General features: G+C 42.7%; 1 protein-coding gene across 3 annotated transcripts in view; it reads left to right on the top strand.

Moving 5' to 3' along the window:
* The window catches only part of ncapd3 (non-SMC condensin II complex, subunit D3), a 58916-nt gene extending 48914 nt beyond the window's left edge, over positions 1–10002 (top strand). For all 3 annotated transcript variants that reach the window (XM_084020626.1, XM_084020627.1, XM_084020628.1), the window contains 8 exons: positions 2772–2882; positions 6060–6227; positions 6695–6807; positions 7401–7447; positions 7942–7989; positions 8605–8667; positions 8810–8858; positions 9762–10002. In XM_084020626.1, coding sequence (XP_083876752.1) covers positions 2772–2882; positions 6060–6227; positions 6695–6807; positions 7401–7447; positions 7942–7989; positions 8605–8667; positions 8810–8858; positions 9762–9822 — 660 coding nt within the window. In that variant the 3' untranslated portion in view covers positions 9823–10002. The remainder of the gene's footprint in view (positions 1–2771; positions 2883–6059; positions 6228–6694; positions 6808–7400; positions 7448–7941; positions 7990–8604; positions 8668–8809; positions 8859–9761) is intronic.
* The last annotated feature ends 3678 nt before the right edge of the window (positions 10003–13680 follow it).

Below are 13680 nucleotides of genomic sequence, written 5' to 3'. Positions count from 1 at the left end.
GACTGCAGACTGGCAGTTCCATAGCCCCCTTAGTACTTCAAGTTCCGTACCGGTGGACAATAGTGGGTAGCAGAGATTGGATGGGTTACAGCCTTGACCGATGGGTCTCTGGTGAAATCTTCTCCGGCTTGATGTCCTGACTGGGATAGGACACATGGCTGCGGTGGGTGGTGGTTGAGATGTTATGCCTACCTCAATGGACTTCCTCTCTGGACTCCCACAGATAGACTCCCTTGTCTTTGTCTTTGTTCGGCTGTATTTGTTCGGCTCTCCTGATGCTGCAGCTGACGCAGTAGTGACCAGCTCTTAAGTGATTGGTTTACCTCATGCAGGCTGAGCCCCTCCCTCCAATCAAGTCTATTCACTACAGCTGAGATGGCTGAAACTAGGTAATTTCCCACTCAGCTTCCTTCCTTTCTCCAGACAAAATGTAGATTCAACCACCGCAAGTAGAATAGTCAGCTGTGAGTGAGAAACAAAACATAGGGAGAGGCAGCTCAGCGATTGCTAGAGGCACAATCACTCTTGCAAGCTCATTCTGCTCTCGAAATATGTTTTCTGCTTAATTTCTGCTCGCGTGGATCAACAGAGTTTTGACCATTGGGGGCATAATCCAAGGGAAGCACTCGCCTTCTTATGATTGATCACATCCGATCAACTTTGTTATGACCAAGGACGACAGTAAGGTGTGAACCTGTTGTCGTTCCAGCACATAACCTGATGTAGGAAAGAAAAGAAAAGAAACAAAGAGCTGGCTGGTGTACAGAGGTGAATATGAGTGTGCTCACCGGTTTGATGATGGTTCCTCTGTACCAGCGCTCTTCGTCGCCGTTCCAAATAACCCGCACTGCGCTCTCCTGAGCGGACCAGCTCAAGCGTGCTGTCTGAGGTGAGAGAAAGAGGAGGACCTGTGGAAGCCGGGAAATTATGTACTAGCGCCCTAGACTCCAGCTACCCGACTGTCTCAGTCATGAGGAAGACACTTCAAAGTAGTTATGGGTCAGCTGCTACCAGCGGTACATTGCATACGGTCATCAGTCTGTTGTGTGTGGTTCAGTCCCTTCTCGCGGCATCTCCCAGGTGGACTTGATAAATAATCACCGCTTTGACGCCAACGGACTGCGCCGGAGGTGACGTCACAGTAACCATGGTGACAGCTGCGCATCACATGTCCACACAACCAGCTCCAAACAAACAAAGAAATAGAAAGGAAAAGGACCTAATCCTGTCCGTAACAAACTTAAATAACTATAATCTTTGAATACAAAATGAAAAGTTACAATCGAGTCCTGCCATGGTTTGAGATTATGCTAATGCATCTCTCATACATCACGGGTGCCAATGCACCTGCGTTTTCTTGCTTGCTAATTCTTCCAGCAAGCCTTCTCGCTCCTTAAGATGCATTTTAGGAATTAGGACTTTGTCCAAATGGATTCTGGGTCACAAATTGGAGGATTGCAGGGCAAGGAAACTAAGAGGCACAAAATGTCTCCTGTTTCGGTAGAGGCTAACCACCTCTTTGCTTGGCCCCTGTGCCAAGCAAACATTAGCACGTCCTGGACTGGTCCGTCCACCAAACTGGTATTAACCCTAAATCAGCCAAATCTGGCCCACAAGAGCAAAGTCTCTGGCCCTGGCGGACCCAGTGACACTATGCAATAACCTGCCATAAGGTGAAATAAAGAGTTCGGTAAAGTTGGAAATATATTCACAGATTCGGGATCAATAAATCTGAAGTGAAACGTTTTTCAAACACAAATGATGCCTCTGTCCCACCGTAATATCATAGACTACGAGCTACAAGGACCGAAACCCTGATTTTTTTTCCCAAAAATAAGCCGTCCTCCTGGACGGAGAACATTGATCTCTATGAGCAGCCGGCAGCCGGGAGAGTGCGCAGGGACTGTCTGCAGCGTCTTGCTTTTATCTTGCAATTTGCAAACAAAAATCAGTAACTCCACTGTTATACAATCTTTATTCCTCTTGTGCACCACTTCCTGTAGTGCTGTTGTTTTTTGTTGTTGATCAAACTGGTCGTATTTTGTTGATCAAAATATTCTCCAGGGGCATTCAAATAAATAAATTGTTGATATTGGACTTATTTTCTTTTAAGTTTGCATTTTTTATCTGTCCCTCAACACAGGCTATGACTACTACTATATCTGCTACTACAACCAACTACCACTGGTAGTACTAATCATTACGATAATAATACTTCTAATAATAGCAGCAACAATAATAACATTTGCACATAAACAATGTTTAATTCAATGAAAAAAAACAGACAATTTGGCCCTCGACTTGGCAACCTGGACATAATTTGGCCCTCGGTAAAAACGAATTGGGGAACCCTGCCCTACATCCAACTCCTGGGTTGACACCGAACTTACACTGCTAAAAAAAAAGAGACAAATAACAAATGATGTATAAATTGATACATAAATAGCAACGTTTAGTGGGTCTGTTCTTTCCTGGAGAACTTTTTTCTCTTCACCTGTCTACCATAATGCAAGCTAGACAGCCTTTTCAATTAACTTGTGACGTTAATCACAATTATGTCGATTAATGGAAATTCACCACGGTCAATTTATTGCAAGTGTTTTTTATCGGGATGCGCTCATTTCTGCAGGTGAGTCATCAACAGGCTACAGTTACGATATAAGTGTGATCATACAAGATTCCAACTAGAAAGTACTCGCTGTTAAATACTACAATAATATTCTGTAGAGCTTTCAAGTGAGTTCCTCTCAGCTTCCCGCTTTGCTCCACAGGTACAGAAGAAGGCCTTCATAGAGAACACCGTTCCTCTCATCATCAGTCTGAAGAGCCTGCTGGAGCAGAAACACTCTCCTGTCCTCAGAGACCTCATGGCCTACCTTCAGGTGAGACCACAGCACAGACACACAGATGCTCTCTGCATATTCATTACAAAAGAGAATAGGTGTGCAGCATGAGTTGCATTATTAGGAAAACAAATCAAAGATCAGACACAAGTTTTACATAGACGGTACTTATTATGGGTTTACTGCATTAAAGTGCATTAGAAGTCCCTGGGTTCAGTACCTGACGAGCTGAATGCAAGACACTTGCTTCTCCTCTACTTCATCAACAACAGTAGAAGTAGATGAGCAACTTTAGCCAAAGTGGAGTCACTAAAATACAAAAAATAGATGGAAATGAAGAAAAAGTTGTATGTGATAAGGAGACGAAGAGTGTCGCATGTAAATTTCGTCCATCCATCATCAACCGCTGTTCCTGTATTCAGGGGGGGTTGGGGCCGATCCCAGCTGTCATTGGGTGAAGACAGGGTACACCCTGGACAGGTAACCAGTCTATCACAGGGCTGATACGTAGAGACAGACAGGTAACCAGTCTATCACAGGGTTGACACATAGAGACAGATGGGTAACCAGTCTGTCACAGGGCTGACATGTAGAGACAGACGGGTAACCAGTCTATCACAGGGTTGACATAGGGATAGACAGATAACCAGTCTATCACAGGGCTGACATGTAGAGACAGACGGCTAACCAGTCCATCACAGGTCTGACGTGTAGGTAGACAGGTAACCAGTCTGTCACAGGGCTGACATCTAGAGCCAGACAGGTAACCATTCTATCACAGGGCTGACAAGTAGAGACAGACGGCTAACCAGTCTATCACAGGGCTGACATGTAGACAGACAGGTAACCAGTCTATCACAGGGCTGACATGTAGAGACAGACAGGTAACCAGTCTATCACAGCGTTGACACAGGGACAGACAGGTAACTAGTCTATCACAGGGCTGACATACAGACAGGTAACCAATCTATCACAGGGCTGGCATGTAGAGACAGGCAGGTAACCAGTCTATCACAGGGCTGACATGTAGAGACAGACAGGTAACCAGTCTATTACAGGGCTGACATGTAGAGACAGACAGGTTACTAGTCTATCACAGGGCTGGCATGTAGAATCAGACAGGTAACCAGTCTATCACAGGGCTGACGTGTAGACAGACGGGTAACAAGTCTATCACAAGGCTGACATGCAGAGACAGACAGGTAACCAGTCTATCACAGGCTGACGTGTAGACAGACGGGTAACAAGTCTATCACGAGGCTGACATATAGAGACAGACAGGGCCCTATCCTACATGTCTTTGGACTGTGGGAGGAACCCGGAGAGAACCCACGCTAACACAGGGAGAACTTGCAAACTCCACACAGAAGGGACCCGAACCGGGTATAAAATTTCATGGCATGGCAACTTCAACCGCTTATCGGGTGTTGGGTCGCGGGGGCAGCAGCTTTAACAGGGGAACTACCCTTTACCGGGCCACATCAGCCAACTCTGACTGGGGGATCCCGAGGTGTTCCCAGGCCAGTGTGGAGATATAATCTCTCCACTTAGTCCTAGGTCTTCCCCGTGGCCTCCTTCCAGCTGGTCATGCCTGAAACACCTCCCTCTGGAGGCGCCCAGGGGGCATCCTTACCAAATGCCTGAACTACCTCAGCTGTCTCATTTCAATGCAAAGGAGCAGCCGCTCTTCTCCAAGTCCCTCACGAATGACTGAGCTTCTCACCCTATCTCTAAGGGAGAAGCCAGCCACCCTCCTGAGGAAACTCATTTTGGCCGCTTGTAACCGTGATCTAGTTATTTCGTCATGACCCATCCCTCATGACCATAGGTAAGGGTAGGAATGAAGATTGTCTGGTAGATCGAGAGCTTTTCCACGGAACTGAAAACCCTCCTCCCCCTGACTACGCCTCGATATCCTGTCCATGAATATCATGAACAGGATTAGTAACAAAGCGCAGCCCTGGCAGAGGCCAACCCCCACTGGAAACAAGTTTGACTTACTGCCTAGTAGCCGAACACAGCTCTCACTTTGGGAGTACAGAGATTGGATGGCTCTAAGAAGTGGCCCCCTCATCCATACTCCTGCAGCACCTCCCACAAAATATTCCGGGGGACCCGGTCATACGCTTTCTCCAAGTCCACAAAACACATGTAGACTGGATGGGCATATTCCCAGGCCACCTCCAGGATCCTCATGAGAGTAAAGAGCTGGTCCGTTGTTCCACGGCCAGGACAGAACCCGCATTGTTCCTCTTCAATCAGAGCTTCAACGATCGGCCGAGACCCTCCCTTCCAGCACCTTGGAGTAGACTTTACCAGGGAGGCTGAGTAGTGTGATACTCCTGTAATTGGTACACACTCTCTGGCCCCCCCTTTTGAACAGGGGGACCACCACCCCAGTCTGCCACTCCTTAGGCACTGTTCCTGACTTCCACGCAATGTTGAAGAGATGTATCATCCAAGACAGCCCCTCCACCACCAAAACCTTCAGCATTTCTGGACGGATCTCATCAATCCTCGGGGCTTTTCCACTGAGGAGTTGTTTGAATACCTCAGTGACTTCCACCAGGGAAATTGATGATGATCCTCCATCACCTTCTAACTCTGCCTCTACAAAGAGGGCATATCAGTCAGATTCAGGAGTTCTTCAATGTGCTCCTTCCACCGCCTGATTACCTCCTCAGTTGTGGTCAACAGTGTCCCATCTTTACTGTATACAGCTTGGTTGGTTCCCCGTTTCCCCCTTCTGAGGTGCCGGATGGTTTTCCAGAAGCACCTTGGGGTCGACCGAAAGTCCTTCTCCATGGCTTCTCCAAACTCCTCCCACACCCACTTCTTTGCCTCCCTCACGGCAGAGGCAGCAGCCTTTCGGGCCTGTCGGTACCTTGCAACCGCCTCCGGAGTCTTCCGAGATAACATATCCCAGAATAACTCCTTATTCAGTCAGACGGCTTTCTTGACCACCGGTGTCCACCATGGTGTTCAAGGGTTACTGTCCCTTGAGGCACCTAACACCTTAAGACCACAGCTCACTGCTGCAGCTTTGGCAATGGAAGCTTTGAACATCGCCCATTCAGGTTCGATGCCCCCAACCTCCACAGGGGAAAAAACAAAAACTCTGCCGGAGGTGTGGGCTGAAGATCCCTCGGACAAGGGGTTCCTGGTGCAAGAAGGCCCTTGATGTGACTTTACTCCATGATGCCGTTATCCCATCAGGTGACGATGCAGGACTACCGCAACGAGGTGAAGGAGTTTTTCTCTGGCGATGAGCAGCTGGTGGCCGAGCTGGAGTTTGCTCTGAAGACGGCTGAGCAGGAGAGAGAACTGGCGGAACAAATGGACAACTTTAGCTTGACAGGAGATGCCAGGACTCCCACTGCACAGGTCAGAACACACACAAGCACACACAGATATTTGAAATGATGAATAAAAAAATTGCTCATTATAGATTATCATTACTAATGTGATGTTAATTATTTTGTAAGCATTACTTTCAAATATATAAGAAAGATTGATTTTTTTTTATATATATATATATATATATATATATATATATATATATATATATATATATTCTTTTTTTGGCTCGTTTTTTGCCTTTTATTGAGAGAGTGAGAGTGAAAGGGGGAGAGAGAGATGGGGATGACATTGCAGAAAGGGCCGGTCGGATTTGGACCCACCGCTGTGGTGAGGACTTAGCCTCGCTACTTGGGCCACCAACTCCACCACTGAGCTATCCTGGCGCCCCCATTATTGATTCTGGAAGATTCTGAAGTTATTAATGTGCTGGCCAGTGTCTCTGAGTTCCCCTTGTCAGTGAAGTTGTCATGGTGATTCTGCTCCCGCCTCAGTATTCTGTCCAGGGCTCTCCCGTCAAGTCCAGGCCCCTCTTCCCGTATATCTTCGCCACACCTCAGCCGCTCCGTCCTAACCCCCCGCCTGCCAGACTGGCACTCACTGACAGGTAGGTTTCCATCCCAGCAGCTGATTCACTGCAGGTGTTGTTCTCTCTTGATTGTCGACCGTTACTTGAAAGCTTCATTACGGAGCGGGGGGAGATGTGTAATGTTCTGAGCGGAAAAAATCTTAATTCCTATGATTAAAGTGGTGAATGTACAAGAATACATTTTGGATATTTTCTCAGATTAAAGTGGCAAATTTAGGAGAACAAACCCTACAAATAACAAGAATAAAAACTTATTTGCAAGAAAATTGTGGAAGTCAAGCGACCACATTACTTCACTTTGCATCATCTGACCACAGATGCCACCTTTAAACACTGCGGTAACATGAGCCATCAAGTGCAAAATATATGATATTGTAGCAGACTCAATCCATCCATTCTCACCTGCTTATCCGGGGCTGCTGGACTAGCAGGGTATATCAGATGTGCTTCTCCTCAGCAAACTCTAAAATCTCACAATATTCATGTATTTTTCTCATACTTGCTTCCTATTTGCCGCTTTAATCTTCTTGGATGCATGCACATGGCATCATGAGAACAAAGACAAAATCTGTGTGTGTGTGTGTGTGTGTGTGTGTGCGTGCTTTTTCCAGGCAGAGGGAACATGTCCAGGCTAAGTCAATCGCTCTGGAACGAACAGGTACGACACACTGGAGGTACAAACTCTAATTTACATGTTTATGGAAACTCAGCTGAGTGCAATTAGGAGTTCACAGGTCAGAGGTCACAACATACAAATAAAAAGAGTGAACTTGAAGGACCATTCTGTCTGAGCATTCTTGCATCCACCAACATGTACAGTTGCGTCAAATAGACCTGCAAACAATGCAACCGAATCAAAAGTGTTAGACAGATCATCTCATTCTGATCCCGCTGAAAATATTCAATGGGATCATTCAGATGAACATATAGGGTATTGTTTGCTAACAAACCATATCATTGGTGATGATGAATCCGTTTTGTTTTAACAGACAAACATCAGTTATAGCAGGTTTAAATGCTTCTTAATGAGTTACATCATTTTCTGTATTTTTAAGTCTTCCAAAATTAATTTGTCAGATAGAGGGAGGCGGGAAGATATCTGCACTGTTTAAGGACAGAAACCAATGTAAATCTGTCTTATTGACTTTCCAGTGATGCCTAATAGAGCTGTGACTGACAGAGCCATCAGCACACCAAAAGGTACGAGCCTGAACCTCTACAATGCATCGCTCTCGCGATATTCAATGCATGCCGTCATCCACATAATCTTCCAGCAGCACTGTTACTGGTATTGATGCTCCCAGTTGGAGTTGAACACACCATATTGTTGGTGTTAGTACCTTGTTTTTCAGCTGGATTTTTGTAAATCTTAAAAAATTCAACATTTTAGGAAATGCATTTATTCACTCTTTTTGCAGTGAAGCATTCAGATGGATATTAATATTGTGTCTGTGTTTTAGGAGTAAAAGCGTTGTTTTGCCTAGCTTAGTATGAACACAGGAAGCGGATGCTAATGGCTATTTTGGATCTGTTCACAGTTAGAAAATATACGTACCAACAGCTCGTAAAATCACTGATTAACACGTACCTTGTTTGTGTGGTTTGTGCTCAAATCTAAATACAACTCTTGATGGTTTTTGAAGGAGTTGTGTGCTGGGGCTATTTCTTAACTTCATTTCAGATTCCCTTTAGTTGATTGAACATTTTAGTCCAATCTTTGTGTTGCAGATTTTGTCATTGAGTTACCTTATTCAGAAATGTTTTTTTATCTTCCCCACCTTACCCAAACCTTCATTGTCCCCCCCTGATCTGCAGGTGTCAAAATCAATTTAACATTTGATGAAGGAGTCAGCGCGATATTCAGTGATCGGGGAGCAAGTAAGCAACTCCGACCTCTCTTGAGAAACCAACCTCAATTCCTCCAGAACTTAAAAGAAATATCTGTACATCGTCTTTAGATTTGCATTTGCCTTTAGGTGGTTTAGGTTTTGATGAATGTGTGTCTCATGTATCCTCACAGGTGTTGGCGGGGAGACCAGTGTTCTTCATGTTCAGTCAAACGAGCAGCAGTGAGTGCATTTCTCCTCTCACTGCTTCCACACAGTGCATGTTTGTTGACAATTTAAAAGAAAAAGGAAACAGCCTTACCCTTTAAAGGGTTGGTTCACCTAAATGACAGATTCATAAAATATGTATTTTCTTTTTTCTAACATATCTTCTGTGCAGAGTTTTGGTTGTATATTTTTCTCTCCACCACAGGACAAAGGAGGTGCACGGAATTTAGTTTCTTAGAACCCACAGCACTTATCAAGAATGCATACATTTTGTGGAGGTTTCAACAGAAAATATTTTCCTGGGCAGTGCGACTGTGTGCACAATTTGCTTGTCTAGGTCTTGCTACGCTCTCCTAATTGCATTAAACCACAAGGCAAAATTCGCCTTGACCCATCAAGGCTCATTCTTATGTAATGGGAAAATATGAGGAAAGCCAGCATCTGGCCCTCAGTAGGGATATTGGGAGCAAGTCGTAAGAAAGGCAGTTCAATCCCCGGCTCCTCCAGTCCACATGCCGAAGTGTACTGAGCCCCAACTTGCTCCCGCAGGCCTTACCAGTGGCGTTAATGTGTTAGTTAGATCCCTATGACATCATCGGTGAGTGGTCGTAAAGAGTAGAAAAGTGCTTTATAAATACAGATCCATTTACTTTCTTTCCCCCTTATTGAATCATCTCCTTTATCAACCTCTAGGTTTGTGTTTATTCAAAGAATTTAAGTGTGTCAACTTTAGCACATCTAAATCTAAATACACAGGAAATGGTTCAGATGGGCCCCTCGTGGAGGACTGCCTCTATTACTAGTCTTCTGAATTGCACTTCAAGCCAACATAGCATTCATATTTAGTTGTTTCATGTGTACGGTGTGTTTGAGACTTTTCTGTAGAGAAGGTGTCTTATTAGAACTTGTGTGTTTCAGAGCTCCTGGATTGAGGCAGTGGAACGTACAGTCTCCTCTCCGCCGGAAGAAAAGATCTTAATCGTAGTTGATATTATGCTTCATGTTTATTTTCGTTTATTTTTATTATTATTTTTGTCTTTACTGCAGCAATCACTCTTACTACTTCATTTACATCTTGATTGATTTTTCTTTCAACATTGACATGTTTCTGTCGCTGTTTGACCTTTTATCTTTTTCATAATAAAGGGTTCTGCATATTTTTGTGGCCAGACTATTTCAGGTGTACATTATGTTGTGCAAACAGGATCTGTGCTCTCTTTAATTCTCTTTAAATATATAAATCAAAACACTGATATCAAAACATTCTGAGTGGAAGGAATTGTTGTCTCGATGTGTAACAGTCAGGAGCCCAGACTTATGCTGGAATCCAGTTTAATAACAATTGCCATGTGCCATTACTTCAAGTGAGTGACAGCTGAGCCAAACAAGCTGATTTTAACATCTATGAACCAACTGCATCCAAAAATATGAAAATAAAAAAACATTTCAAGGGTGACTGCTTAGACTCTAGCTGTAAATGCTTTATTGTGGTAGCACTTTACATTACACCTCGGTTATAACTGGGGACACATTGGTTAAACATTGAATGTATTAAACAGGGTTGTATGGGGACCAAAACCTAGTGAAACATCGCAACCTTCTGGTTGTAATAGGTGGATTAAAAAATATCGTACTAATAGCAGGTCCTGATAATAATGAGGTAATATAGGTTGATGATTTCGCAATATTATAGGCAACTATCACAAAATCACAGGAATTCTTGAAAGTCAAAAAAAATGTATGATACTGAACTTCGTCCTTCCCTTATGTTCCAAACATTCTCCTTTCCTACAGTGTATAATGTCCAAATGATATGTTTAAGTCTTGTTACCTGGAAACACCTGTGGTAATTTCTGTGTATCAAAAGCATAAATCAGGGCCGCAAAGTTTTGTCCTAACCATGTACCTCTCGGGAGCAATGGTTAAAGTGATGGTTCGGAGTAAAATGCACCCTAGGTAATTTCCACCATGACATCCAGCCAAATACCCCCTTAGAAGCATTTTTAGCGATGGTCAACATTGGTCGAGATAGGGCTATCAGCCGAATGGCTTAGTAATAGCGCAAATGTACATCTTGTATATCTCGTAAATTACCCCACTAATAATGAATGGAATGTTACCTAACTTCTGCAGTAGTACACATAGGGTCTGTACTCACAAAACGAGGCATTTTAAAGTTTGTAAGTACATCAGGAGTTTATTTAAAAGAACACTTGCCTGATAGCTTCTATCCTCTGCTGCTAACGCTACTGCTGCGTAGACGCCACTCCAGTGTTTACCCAGCCGATGCCGTCATGCGAGTTTCACGCGCGAGTATGAAAAAGTTTCGCTGAATTTTTATAAATGCTTGTATTATCAGGTCAACACTTGTCAACACTTGTTGACCTGATAATACAAGCATTTATAAAAATGTGTTGACCTGATAATACAAGCATTTATATAAATGTGTTGACCATGTGTTAGCCATCAATAATGAATGGAAGATTATCAGTAATTAAACTAATTGTAAGGGTACATGAATTATCATAAATGTATGCATGAAAATGGTTAATAAATTCATATAGTGCTTCATGAACTATCTGGGATGTACAATACTGAATCCATGCAACAACGAAGGAATCATGATTTCTGAGTTGTAAGTGATGTTTGTGTTCTTCTTGGGTAAGTCTGACTTTAATTCCAGTGTTGTAATCATGATAATATAAGCATATAAAATATTGTTATGATGTCTGAGATATTAATGGTGGTTTATAAACCATCTTGAAGATGCAGAGGTCAGCCAACCCTACCCAACAAAACGAGTTTACTACAATCCAAACGGAGTGGTGTTGTAAGGGTAATAATATAGATGTTGGGACCTCAGGGTTTGTGTCTATGAAACAATTCATGGATGCAGATTTAATTGTTTCTGAACTTTCAGATTGGCGCGTCCTCTGTGTGGAAACAGCCACGCACCTCCACAGGGGTCTTTCCCCCTCCCCCATCTGCCTGCAGGCCTGTGCCCTCAAAACAGCCAATAAGCTGGCTGTTGGAGCCTGCTTCTGCAACAAAGACAAGAATTCCTAGTTGAGACGCATCTCACTAGAAATTCCTTACATTTACATTTCGGGCATTTAGCAGACGCATTTGTCCAAAGCGAATTACAATAAGTACATTTGTCAAAAGAAAGAAACCACAACAACACATCTGGAAAATGGGTGGGACTACTGGGCCTCTGTAGCCTAGGTATTCTTTAGACAGACAAGCCACTGGGCCTTTAATGTGTCTGTGGGCTGCAGCTGAGCTCCGTGGGCCGGTGCATGTCTCTCTCCCTGGGCTGCAGAAAAAGGAAAAAAAGGCAGCCACTGCCGGCCCATTATTGACCGGCCCACCGGGAAAACTCCCGGTACTCCCTATGGCCAATCCACCCCTGTTTGTGAGGAAAGACCGGATCCTACAGATATTGTAGAGGGCAAATCTGCAGGATCGGGCCACCGCAGTGATGTTGGGGGTGCAGGATAATTGGTCGTCGAGGATTACACCCAGGTTCCTCGCAGTTGATGAAGGGAATACTGTGATGTCCTCGACAGTGACCGACAGGTCCATGCGAGGGCAGTCCTTCCCTGGGATGAAGAGGAGTTTGGTTTTATGCAGGTTAAGCTTGAGGTGATGCGCAGTTGTCCAGATGGAGATGTCTGCCAGACATTTAGAGATGCGAGTTGCAATGTGGGTGTCGGAGGTTGGAGGAAAAGAGAGGAACATCTGGGTGTCATCTGCGTAACAACGGTAGGTGAATCCATGTGATTGAGTGTAGTGATCTGGTGCATAATGACAACAGAAGCAAAAGATCTTTTTTTTTAACAGTTTTTCTGCTATATATTTTACACTTTTTCCATGTATTTTAAAGGGACAGGAAACATTAAAATTACAAGAATAAACTGTTAATTTAATGTCATGTGATTTTTACATGAAAAAGCTGTATTAATGGAATACATTTATTATCGTTTAACAGCTTGTAAATAATAACTGTACAAATTACTGTAAAATTAATGTTTTCTTCATTGACAAAAAATAGACATTTCTGTAATTTTACAAAAAAAACACTTTTTAAGGTGATGATATATCACTGTCAAATACAAAAATATTGTTTATAATACATTTAAAAATGTATAATTGCAAGAATATACTAAAAGAACTTTTTTCTAATTTTAATTTGAACAAAAATAACTGTAGAAATGAAGTTTTTTTTATTGACAAAATTAGCAGAATTTTCTGTAATTTTACAAAAATAATATTGTTATGGCTATATATCCCTGTCAAATACATTAAAAATACTGCTAATAATACTTTTTAAAAAGTATAATAGCAAGAAAATATATGGCTAAATAAAGAAATATTTTGTCATTTTGCATAACTTATCCACTTTACACACAAAAACGGAAAAGACAAAGGTATTGACAATCCCATGAGATTGACTAAATTTCAACTGATTTTGACTTTCACTGTATTGATACATTTGCTGTCAAATACCTAAAAATACTGCCAATAATATTTTTAAAAGTGTATCATTGCAAGTAAATATCAGTGGTGGACAGTAACGGAGTAAATTTACTTAAGTACTGTACTTAAGTACATATCCAGAGGATTTGTACTTTTTAGATTTCTTTGGTACTTATTACTCTTACTTAAATAAATAATAATAATAATACATTTTATTTGTATAGTGCTTTTCAAGGGATCTCAAAGACACTTTACATATACAGTTAAAAATCAATACATTTAAACAAGTACTATTAAACACAGGGAGGCTACAAGTGAGTGCATTAAAACAAGCAGGTTATTCTTAAGTAGATAAGTT

The sequence above is a fragment of the Eutrigla gurnardus genome (assembly GCF_963514095.1).
Source record: "Eutrigla gurnardus genome assembly, chromosome: 11".
NCBI classification, from domain to species: Eukaryota; Metazoa; Chordata; class Actinopteri; order Perciformes; family Triglidae; genus Eutrigla; species Eutrigla gurnardus.
This window is presented reverse-complemented; position numbering and strand designations above follow the sequence as displayed.